The sequence below is a fragment of the Calypte anna genome, chromosome 3, assembly GCF_003957555.1.
Source record: "Calypte anna isolate BGI_N300 chromosome 3, bCalAnn1_v1.p, whole genome shotgun sequence".
Lineage (NCBI taxonomy): Eukaryota > Metazoa > Chordata > Aves > Apodiformes > Trochilidae > Calypte > Calypte anna.
In genome coordinates this window covers 80,573,214-80,585,260 of record NC_044246.1, presented here as the reverse complement: position 1 = coordinate 80,585,260, position 12,047 = coordinate 80,573,214, and the positions used below count along the sequence as shown (strand labels likewise).

The 12,047-nt window shown below is 38.7% G+C and overlaps 1 protein-coding gene across 1 annotated transcript in view; it reads left to right on the top strand.

The window, feature by feature from the left end:
- ME1 (malic enzyme 1) overlaps positions 1-12,047 on the top strand; it is a 161,831-nt gene that overhangs the window by 130,491 nt on the left and 19,293 nt on the right. Inside the window, exons 8-9 of the mRNA XM_030448370.1 lie at positions 3,480-3,577; positions 5,713-5,826. Of these exons, the coding sequence (XP_030304230.1) occupies positions 3,480-3,577; positions 5,713-5,826 (212 nt within the window). The remainder of the gene's footprint in view (positions 1-3,479; positions 3,578-5,712; positions 5,827-12,047) is intronic.

The window sequence follows — 12,047 nt, the reverse complement described above, 5'->3', positions numbered from 1 at the left end:
GTTGTAAGAGCATCCCAACTGGTAATACTTAATCCTTTTCTATCTTTCTGGCAAACAAACTTAGCAACAATACATCAGACATGGAGATTAGCAGGACCTTGAAATTCCCATTCATTATAAATTTCCAGTGTTTCATTTTGTCTCTGTCACCAGAAAGTGGCCTAAAGAGCAGCTTTCCCAGCTCTCTGAAAAGTCCTTTTATGAGGGCAGGCTGCTGCCATGGCCACAACTTCAGTCTCCAAGGGCTGGAAAGAAGAGGACCTTGCAGTGCTCCACTTCAGCTTCCCTTTTCAGGGGAGTAGATTGATGGTTTTAGGAATAAGCCATCTATGTGGGCATCCTCCTCTGCCTCCCTTGCAAGCACAGCTGTTTAATAGGAAATAGAGGAAAGAATTTGGCATCCAACAAGAGGATGGGATTTTTTTTATTGCCAGTTATGAGGATTGTTTGGTTGAGTACCAAGGAAAACTGAGAACATGGTCGGACTTCTCTCTTTTGCTATTTTTGGTCTTTGCCAGTTGGGCACTCACCAGAGGAAGACTCAGTTTCGTCTGGGAAAGAAACAAGATAGCTCTTGGATACTGTGGGGTGGAAGTGTCTCAGCCTGGTGCTTGTTGTTCCCAAAGCCATGCCCGAAAGGAACAATTTTTTAGTGTGTTGCTTTGTTTTTAGAAATGAGGGAGAAGAGAGTAAATTACCCCAGCTCTCAGAACAAGTCTTAAAAATGACAAAGTAACTGAAATGACAAATTTGTATGGTCTAAACACTAAGTGGGCTGAGAACAAGGTGTCCTGTATTTATGATTGAAGGAAAAAATAGTACAAAAGCACATATGAGCTTTTTATTTCTAAAAATACATGGGTTTGAAGTATTCCAGTGGATTTACTTCAGAAAGTGTCTTTCTAATCCACTTTTTAATTTTAAAATACATTCTTAAATTTTACTAAGGGTTCCTTGATGTTTTTGCTTTGAAAAAGTCAACATTCATGAAACTCGGATGACTCTCTCCATAAACCACAAATTCAAACCCATCTTTCAACACCCAAATGATGTCTTGTAAGAAGAGGTTTATCCAGCACCAGATTTACTTCTGTTCTCTTAGTTCCTTAGTAATTTATATTTGAAACTTAATGGTCAGTGTCCCTGCAGTATTAATACCTGTTTTGAAGATCTCCTTGAGTTTAATGTAGAGATAACTACTATCTGAGCTTTAAACTCTGCCTTGCTTATGAGAAAGTACACTTGTGAATCACCAGAATGCATCCTTCCAGGGAGCTGCACGTTGAGGACAAACATCCAATATAGAGAGTTTAGGGCAAGGGCTTTTGGAGGCCTGGTCATATCTAGTTCACACTTTTTTCCTTTGTAAAGGAAAGTTTTACCTTTGTAAAATCAACAGCAATGTGAATTCTCCCCACAAAACCAACCAGGTAGTTTGTAGACAGTTGCATTTAGGGCTGTGATGGTCAGGAACAGAATTCTAAGAGAAAGCAAATCTTGAAAGCTCTTGCACTCTTCTCAAAACCTTTTATGGCCTCATCTTTGGTTTCCTTGGGTCAGTCAATGGTGGCTGGTGCCTGGAGAAGGAAGAATTCAGTTCTTATTCCCAGAACTGAACAAGAGGAAGACCTCAAGGCCTGTGTTTGTCTCCTTGTTGTTCATCTCTCTCTGAAACAGAGAGGCATCATAAGTCTTAAGACTGTTGAAACCCATTTTTCCCCTTTCAATACGTAATTGTTAGTAGCTGGTAGAGTTTTTTTCACTCAAAATGAAATCAATGTTGTCTGCTTCGGGTTCTTTAAAACCTCCTCTAAACAAGATGCATTGAGCACAACTTTTCTGCTGGCATCATCTACCTTACTGCCATATCCCTGTCCACAGGATGTTTTTAGGGGCTCTGTGAACTTGTTGAAAACTGATGCACCTTCTCAGTTTTTGGTTTTTTTCCAGTTTTGAATGGATCCAAGTTCCTTGCAGGAATAAGGAGTCTGACTGTCTTTTTTTTGGTTCACTTTGTGTTTGGGCTTTAGCAATGATAATTTGTGAAAAACAGGAGCTTGTTACCTGAAGTCAGTAATCCATTAAAAAAGGCCTCTCCTCTTCAGAATCTTTGCTGGGGAGAAGGAGTAACTGGTCTTTGGACCAGAAGAGCCAGGTGTCAGGTCCTGGTGACTAAATATGACCTTTTTCCACATGATAGAAGCTGACAGCTGGACTCAGCAGCATTCAGCTGCAGCACTGTGTAGAGATTTGGATCCTGCTATTCAGGAAAGAGGAAACAAATGGATAAACCCAGAGGAGATAAATGAGTTCTAAGTGGTTTAGAAAGCATAACTTTGCAAAAGAGTAGAAGAATCAAGATTGTTCTGTGTATAAAAAGGCAGAAAGGGACAACATTAATCTTCAAATATAATACAGAGCTTCTGGCAAAGAGAAAAGAACAAGTTTTCCAGTGGTAGACAACACAAGATGCCAGAATGAAAGAAGAAGAAAAAACACATAGATTTGAATTTTTCAACAAAAAGTATGTTGAAGCCATGGAGTGTCTTGCTGAGGAGGTCATAGGATTATCTGAATGAAGGTGTTAGGAGTAAGAAAAAGATCTGTCAGAAATCAGAGACATATGGTTGCTTCTGCCATTGTGAACAGGTTTGAGTTAGAAGCCTGCATGAGATGCTTCTATTGCCATAATTTTTTTTATTTGTATGTGTTTCTCATAATGAAGACCAAAATCTTTCCCTTCAAAGCTAGGTGGGTGTCTTGTTATTTGTGGCTTTAATTTGTAGAAGAAAAGCCTCTACAGCTTGGTAGTAAAACTAAATGTTGGCCTTTTTCCCCATGTGGCATAATTCAACTGGAGATTTAGAAGGTACTTCCAAGTGTTTTAGATGCTAGTAAGCTGCTGGGACTCCTTTCACAGTGGACTGGAGTCCTGAAGGTTTCTGAATGCAGTAGGACAGTCAATATCTTAAGTAAGCTGGCCTTGCTCTATCAGTTGCTTAGTTTCTCTGTAAAAGTTCTCAGTTTGCTGTTCTACTCTGACAACCTTCCTCCAAAAAATAATTTTTTTCTAGTCTTTTACTTTATTTGAAGTATATTTGTTTGAAGAATGAGACCAGTATCTTCATTTTCAGTATCTGGAAATATACTGATTATACCTTCAAAATACTTCTGTCTGGGTTCTCACACTCTTTTCTTCTGAAAAAAAGGTCATAACCAGAATATTTGGTAATAGTTTGAATACCTCAGCCATTATGCTCATCCAGGAGAATCAATCAGTCATATTTTATTAATCATTACTCTGAAGATATTCCAACTTGATTTTAGCTTTCCTGAGAATAAAGGAGAACAAATTCCAGTTCCACTGAGCTTTTTGCACTACCCTAAGTACTTGCATCTTTTAGCCAAAAATTATTTGAAATGTAACACTTTTCAATTATTTCTAGAATAACCAAATATATTCATGGTTTTTATTTCAGGAACTGCATCTGTGGCTGTTGCAGGGCTTCTTGCAGCTCTGCGTATCACCAAGAACAAGTTATCAGATCACACAGTGTTGTTCCAGGGAGCTGGTGAGGTGTGTATTTTTGTACATCAGACAAAAATGGTACTCTGAAGATTTTTCTTAATGTTTAATCAAGGTATATGTATCCAGTTAACAAGGGCAATAAATGGGGAGAATGATCACTAAACAGCTGAAAGTTAGTTCTGAATTAAAATGAAAACTTACAGAAAAATCTCTGATCATCTGTTCAAGCCTCATATTTCCATCTCATTTCACAGAGATCTATTCTCATTTTAAAACTTCAGGCTTTAGCTCTCTAGCTTTGAATTACTAAACTGCTCTCAATATAACTACCTCTATATAACTGCTCTCTACAACTCCCTGAAAGGAGGGTGTAGCCAGGTGGGGGTTGGGCTCTTTTACCAAACGACTTTCAACAAGACAAGAGGGCATGGACTTAAGTTGTGCCAGGGGAAATTTAGGTTGGATATTAGAAAGAATTTCTTTACGGAAAGAGTGATCCGTCATTGGAATGGGCTGCCCACTGAAGTGGTGGATTCTCCGTCCCTGGAGATATTTAAAAAGAGACTGGATGTGGCACTCAGTGCCATGGTCTAGCAACCGCAACGGTGGTTCAAGGGTTGGACTCGATGATCTCTGAGGTCCCTTCCAACCCAGCCAATTCTATGATTCTATGATAAACAAAAAAAAAGTTTTTTTGAAAGATGAGGAAATATATCAGGCCAGCAAAGAGAAATGAAGCAAATTGTATTTTCCAGAGTCTGTACTTAGAAAGAAGCAGTGATCCCTTAATTTTTCCTGTCATTAAATACAGGTTTTCAGTATTCTGCATGTTGAGATCGTCCCTTTCTGCAAATTTTTTTGCATGCTGTTTTAGTATTGATTTTTCAGTATAAATTTCTAGGTCACTGACACACAAGTAAAGGTTGTACTTATTTATAGTGTTGCTAGCTGTCATCTCTTGTGTGAAATCTACAGCTCCACATAGGCTTTTGAAGAATATTATTCTTATATTATTATATATTTTGAAGAATATTATTCTTCAAAACATTTACCAAACCCCTGTATAGGTGCAATATACTAATCTAGGTTTGTGTAGTACAGATATCCTTGATTAAATATTTGGTGCTACTGAAATCAGGTCTATAGCTTTCAGGACAACTTCCACCCATGTGTGATATGTCAGTGCCTTTGTACATCAGGACTTTCCATCTCCCTGAAGTTCCTTCCCCTGGTTTTGCTCCATGTTGAACAGAAAGATGAATACATGGACCAGTATTGGGCTTTTTTTTTCCATAGATATGGTAGATACAATGGTAGATATAATCCCTGCTGTGGGAGATCATTCCTAATAAGCTAATAACTTCTTAACTAAAAAACGAGGGCTCTCACTTCATTCTCAGTGAAACTGAGCAATAAAGAACAAGAAACAGAATCAATGCCATAAATAAGTAGATAAATTGGTGATCAGATATAATGAGTGGTCCATTGGCTCATTTTGTTGCCCCTTCTTCAGTCTGTACCTGTGTGACATTTGATCTGTTGATTGAAATATTAAAAAATCCTGTAAGAATGATACATCTTTCAGTGAAATATTGATAACTGCATTTTTCTCACCCTTGCTTTCACTGGGAACACAGCCAAGCCTAGAGTTACAAAACACATGAATAGTAGGAAAAAGGAGATTTACCATCTTGATGGCTATTTTTTAAAAAGATAAGAGCAAAAAAAAAAGGACTGCATTTTACTTTCTGGCATGGGTGGTTTCCCTTGGTTTAAGTTACAAAAATAAAAATTAAAAAATCTAGTAAACAAAATCTCAAAGAAGAAAAAATATATAATATATTCTTACATTATTATGTGGACCAAATGTTTGTTTAAGCATTTATCATTAGAATTTAAACATTTATTATGTTCTCCACATTTTAACTGCCATCTGAAGATTTATCTATACTCTGACTAATCTATATGATTTAAGGCATATCTATACTATTTATTACATTATGGTTTCTAACTACTAAACTGTAGCACCTGTTCATCATCGTTTATGAAAAAAAATAATTATTCAGTTCTATTGTTGAATAAAATTAAGAAACCTATCTAACATAGCTGGCAGAGGAAAGAAGAGGGCAGGGGTTTCCTTTATATTCTCATTTTGTTTACTGCTGTTCTTCTCTTTCCTTCAGGCTGCACTGGGGATAGCAAACCTCATTGTCATGGCTATGGAAAAAGAAGGGGTATCTAAAGATGCAGCTACCAAGAAGATATGGCTGGTTGACTCAAAGGGATTAATAGTAAAGGTAATAAAGCTTTCCTCTTCCTTTAAATATCAGGATAGCTTTTTGCAGTCTGCAGATAAAGGCATAATAATGTATGATTTGTGAAAGCAACTGCAACAATTTCTCTCTCTTGACACAGCAAGCTGTTTTTCTGTATTAAATGAATGACACATTGCAATGGTACTGCAGGCGGTGTGTGATTATGCTTGGAGTTCTGTTTCTGTTAGGGATGAGCACATAATGAAGTAGTAGTTCACTGAAAAACGTGTGAGGAAAGAAACGTTAAGCTTGTGGGTTTAATATTTCCTATGGTAATGTGACTTTCAACAAGAGAAGAGGGCATGGTCTTAAGTTGTGCCAGGGGAGGTTTAGGTTGGATATTAGAAAGAATTTCTTTACTGAGAGGGTGATCAGGCATTGGAATGGGCTGCCCAGGGAAGTAGTGGATTCTCCATCCCTGGAGATATTTAAAAAGAGACTGGATGTGGTACTCAGTGCCATGGTCTGGTAACTGCAGCGGTATTGGATCAAGGGTTGGACTTGATGATCTCTGAGGTCCCTTCCAACCCAGCCAATTCTATGATTCTATGACTATTATTTGCTAGCATGGCCTTTTACAAAGATGTATAGATGGAATTCAAGGATTTTTTTTAAAAGGAACTGAAATATTTTTAATATAATGTTTTCCTGGTCTTGCAACCATGTCATCCTTCTGCAAGTACTGAGATGCATTGCATCAAATAGCTTCTGTGCACAGTGATACAGCTCATATTGCATGTGGTCTCAGGAGATGTGCACATCTCATGTTGTGGTCTGCAGTGCTATCATCACTGCTCAGAATTTGAAGCTGCTGAGAAACTTCATCAGTCACCCTTACCTCATTCCTTCCCTGTGCCAAAATAAAGAACCATATGAATTCCATGTGCCAGAATAAAGAAACTGGTACATTTTAAAAGGTGCTTATGCATTTAATAGTTTGTGAGGTACTTAGAAGTGGATGAGAGACCAGCTGGCTTTGCTTTTTCACCTTGCCTGTTGGTTAGCAGTGTTTAAAGTCATCGTTGTTGGTACTGCAGTCTTGTGCTGTGTTCTTTATCTCTCTGATGTTTATGATCTTTTCTAGCTCCTATACCTTTGCATCAAGAGCATGTGTTCTGCAGTCAGCATCTGTGTTGGTTAATTGAGCAGCATCACAGCACCTTTCAGTCATAACTTCAGTTAAAGAAGAAATAGTGGGATCATTGACATTGAGATAGGAGAGTATTACAGAGATCATATGGGAAATCCCTTACTAGAAGACACAAAATTAACTTGATCAGGGACACGAATGCTGTTATTTGCTACACAAAGACACAAATAATTTTTTTTCGGTTTTTTTCCTGGTGTTCTTATGTTGGTTTGTGGTGGTTTTGTTGTTGTTTGGGTTTTTTTCTTTTTGTGAGTAATTTTTATTTTCTCAGTTTTCATCTAATAATTGTAAAGTGCTTTTTCATCCAGGCACAGGTGACTGAAGGCCTGTGTATCTTTTGTTCCTGTTGAATTGCCTAAGAATGGTGTGTTACACAGTTTCCCGCAGCACAGGGACTGGGATTATCAAAAACTGTAATTGAACTAAAATCACCTTCCTTGTGATGTTAAGGAAACAAAGTGTCAGAGGCAGAAGTATAGGAACTTTACAAACCTAAAGCAGTAAAAGAGGTCTGGGCTGTGTGTCCAGCCAGCCAGGGTGATTAACCACCCTTTCCTCTCTCTGATTCTTTTTTTCTCACTGCTTCTTTTATTCCTCTTACTGCTAATTTGCCAGTCAGCTGAGAAGCTGGGCTGTTTCTTTTGGTACACAGAGACTAATTCCTTTCACAGTCTCTAAATTTTTAGTGACTTGGTGACTGTGTTCTTTCCTTACCACCTTCTGGCTTCAGCACTCTGAAGCGGGGCCAAAACCAATCAGTGTCTCACACAGCCCCTAAGTTCCTTTCCTCCCCTTGTTCTTCTTGGTGGGGCATTAATTTGGGCTCTGTCCAAAAAGCAGTCCACTGAATTACGTGTCCTGCCCAGAGTATATTTGCAAACTGTTAGTGACAGCCAGACATAACAGCTGTCTGAGATAGATTAGGGCTGAATTTGTGGCCAGATGTTGATATAAGCAGCAGGAGCCAATGGTACATATTTCAGGTCCTTGCTGGTGCCCCTGGAAGACCTGGGAGCACCAATCTCCCTGTCTGGCTGTCCTGGGGGAACTTGGGAATGGGTGGGTGCTTACTGCTGCTGTATGTCTGGGGCCCACTGGAACTAAAAGCTGGAGATACTTTGGTATGAAGCCTGAGATGGGCATAAGGAAACTCATCCTTAGTCTAGTGTCCTCTTGGCTTTCTTCTGCAGCAAAATGTTCACACTGAAAAAAAATTAAAAAAAAAAAAAGAATTAAGAAATTCCCTCCATAAAGAAAGAAAATGGAACATAAGCCTCTTGGAGCTTGTGATACAGTTCCATATATACAGCAAGTAAATGATTAAGCTATTCATGGTTCCTTTTGCTGCCCTGAGAAAGAATGCTGTACTGTAGGTCCACTTCAGAATTTATTTTGGCATTAGCTGATTGCAAAAAAAGTGTTGCAAGAATGGAAGGATTTTCCAAACTCTTAGAAATGAGATAAGAGAAGTACAATGAGGAAGATTTGTGAGAAAACAGTACAAGGGGAAGAACTCTTGTTAGAAACCTTCACAGCAAAAATAACTTCTGCCAAGCCACAGCACAGATCATCAGTTAACCAACTTTTGCATAAAATAAACTGAACTTTATTTCTTACTGCTAAAGAGGTGGAAAACCTGTTCACAAGAGTCCCTTAAAATTTGCCCCATTGAAAACTGCCTCATCAAAAGAGTTTTACTTGAAGCAGGAAAAGACCTTTTCAGTCCTAGAAATATTCTGATCTGTTGCTCTAGCAGTATGAAAAATAACAAATTCTCTGAAGACTCAGTGATTACTTTGTCTAACTAGGATAATTTTTACCTCATATTTTTTCTGTGCTGTCCTTCAATCATTTATTTTGTAATGGATTATTATAGATTTAAATGCTGTTTTTCCTTTCATCGACTTTTCTACAGTATATCAACCAGTGCAAACCAAAGAAAAATAACCTTGGAACTTTTGCTGACCTGACTGCATTCAGTTTCCACTTTTTTCTTCTTCCCCTGCCCCCAAAAGCTGCCACGAAGTCACTTGCCAGGCTTTGATAGCTGATTTTTCCTTTGTGGCTTTTTAATTGTTCAAGTGCAGCTGTGTTTTCATTTTCCTGTTTATATTTTCTTTTTCCTTTCCCCCTGCGGACCCTCTTTTTTATTAAACCAAGTTTGATGACCAACTTTTCTGCTATGTTGTGGTGAAAGAGCTGATGATGGAGTCCAGGTTTGTTATACTGTCTGTTGTTGTGTTCTCTACTTCATTCTAGAGACCTTGTTGCTTGTATTGTTTTGGGGTTATTGAGGAGGTTTTTTATCTGTTCAGTATGCCTTTCACCTTTCAAAACTATTTTTTCTCCAAAGGTGGATGAGGAAGGTTTGCAGATCATAGCATCTGTGGAATTTTCCCACTTTCTGTATATTGCATAGTCTCCAGTACACAAATGAAGTTCCCTCAGATGTGGATGAATGTCATTCTTAATTTTAAACATTATGTCAACAGGGAGGCAACATAAAGGAGCTCTAGAAGCTGGAGAGGAACTTTTTACTGGGGCACGTAGTGATAGGACAAGGGGTAATGGCTTTAAACTGGAAGAGGGTAGATTTAGGTTAGATATTTGGGAGAAATTCTTTCCAGTGAAGATGGTGAGACACTGGAACAGGTTGCCCAGGGTCATTGTGGATGCCTCATCCCTGAAGGCCAAGCTGGATGGGGCTGGCAGGAGATGTCCCTGCCCATGGCAAGGGGGTTGGAACGTGATGATCTGTAAAGTCCCTTCCAACCCAAACCATTCTATGGAGAAGTGTCACTTCTGACAGTTTTCTACTCTATACTTTCTAGTTCAGCATAGTAATACTTGTTTTTAATCAAGTGCTTTGTATTTTAAATACCCACTAGATGTGTAATCTTAACCCTGGTAAGACTTTAGATCATCTGAGTAAAGCCAAAACTGAATGGCAAGGACAAGAACATCAGTTGAGGTCAGATAGTTGAAGGCTTCAGAGTATCGATCTTTTTAAGAGGAAGACATATAGAAGCCAAAAGTTTACCAATTTACGAGGTCCTGAGTAGTTAACAGACAACCAGGTAACCCTGTAGGTAAACCTCTAGAATGTTTTAATTTTCCCTTTCTTCCTCCATTTGGCTATCCCTGGAAATCTAATTTGGAAAAGGCTTCCACAGCCAATTACTGATTGTAGATATGACCCTTATTCAATTTCATAGTTTAGTCCAAGCTGGATGCATATGTGGTTCAGACTTTGCTTAGAGAATGACGGAAGGGAAAGGAGAATATCTAGGACTAAAAGCAGAATGTCAGTGCCATATAGGTGTGATCACTCCTATTACAGTCAGCAGAGCCTGTATAATACATGGAAGAGCACACAGGATCTGCATACTGAGCTGAATCTTATCCTGACTTGTCAGAGTGTTACTGAATTTTCTTATTTTTTTAGCAATAATTACTTTTAAAAAAGTTTGTATTTCATTCTAGATGCTAACTTGATAATGGTTTTAATGTTAGGCTGTATATACAATTTAATATTATGTCATCCTTCTAACTTTTAATTGCTTCTTCTTACTCTAACTGCTTGATCAATTAATTGGAAATATCTAAGGTGCCACAATCACTCCCACAATCACACTGAAATAAGTTTCAGCCTTATTTTACTCATGTACTATCCCAATGAAGCAATCCTTGTTTGCATTATTCTGTAGCCTGGGGAATTAATTTGTGCAGTTTCATCTTGCATTTATCTTGGTCTATATTATGTATAAGTTTGCAGAAAGGAAACACATTAGTTTGTCTTTGAGTGCTTGTGGCATCACTCCTACTGGGTCAGTAATATATGAAAACAAGTGAGGACAAGGCAAAAGGATGATTGGTGGGGTATGCTCAAAGGACATCCATCCATCCATCCATCCATCCATCCATATTATTTTCACTAAAGCAGACACCACCAAAAATTTGGATGTTAAGTTTGTTAGTGTTCTTTAGAGGTACTGACGTGATGGTGACCTAGTATGGATGGTTTATGATTTCTTTTGCTCACGCTATGTTATTAAAATGAATGATTGTTTTGCTTCATTTCGTTTCTGCTGTTCTCTGGGTTCCTGACTTGCTCTGCTTCTTAGATCTTATCTCCTTAAAATAATTGTCTTTAAAGATTTTGTCCTGTCTGTTAACCATGTGTGTTTATTTGCATGGAAAGGCAATTTTACAAATTTTACAGCACTTAAACAAACAGTCCTAATCTTCTAACAATGTGTTCTAAAGTCAACACCAGAATTACATTTTTGTACCTAAATCATCTGTTTTGCTGCCAGCCATTATGACATTATTTCCTCAAAATGTCACGATTTCTCACACAGTTGGCAACAAAATGTTTATTAATTCTGTGTCCTAGGTGACTGCTCTGGTTTTAATCAGCACCCTTCACCTTTAGTTGTTAGGTGATGGGCCTGATCAGGAGATGCACCCATTTTAGGGCCTCAGTGTGTAGGGATCTGGGAGGGCTTGTGTGTCTCTGTGTCTTGGTTCCTGAACAAGGTAGCACAGGAGCGCCTGTCATCTGCAAGCCCTTGGTAACCCCTGACCTGAGTCTGTATCCGTACTTCCACCTTTTTATTGGCATTTTTCAGTTCCTTGTGACTGGTGGTCTCCTGGAGTTCTGGTGAGGGAGAGCAGCCTGGCCAGTCCTCTCCTAGCATGTCCTAGGCTGTCCATGCCTCTCCTGTCCCTTCCCTTTCCTGCTTCTCCAGAGATGTCCCTCAGCTCCTCGTGCTGAGTCCCTGCCTAGAGCCATCCAGGTGGTTCATCAAAAACCTTTAGACCATGGACTTGTGATGAAAGAGATGGGAAGCCACGTAGAGATCATCTCCCATCCGGCAGATATTTCACCACCTTCTCCCATGACTCTTAATCACATCCTTTTTCCCCCCTTTCTTCCTTTAACAACTGCTTTTCTTTTGTTTTGCTCATAGCTCTGCAATAAGGAACTCACAGGAGACATGCAGTTAAAACCAAAGTATTTTGCACTTGGAAATACTCAGCTTACTACTGG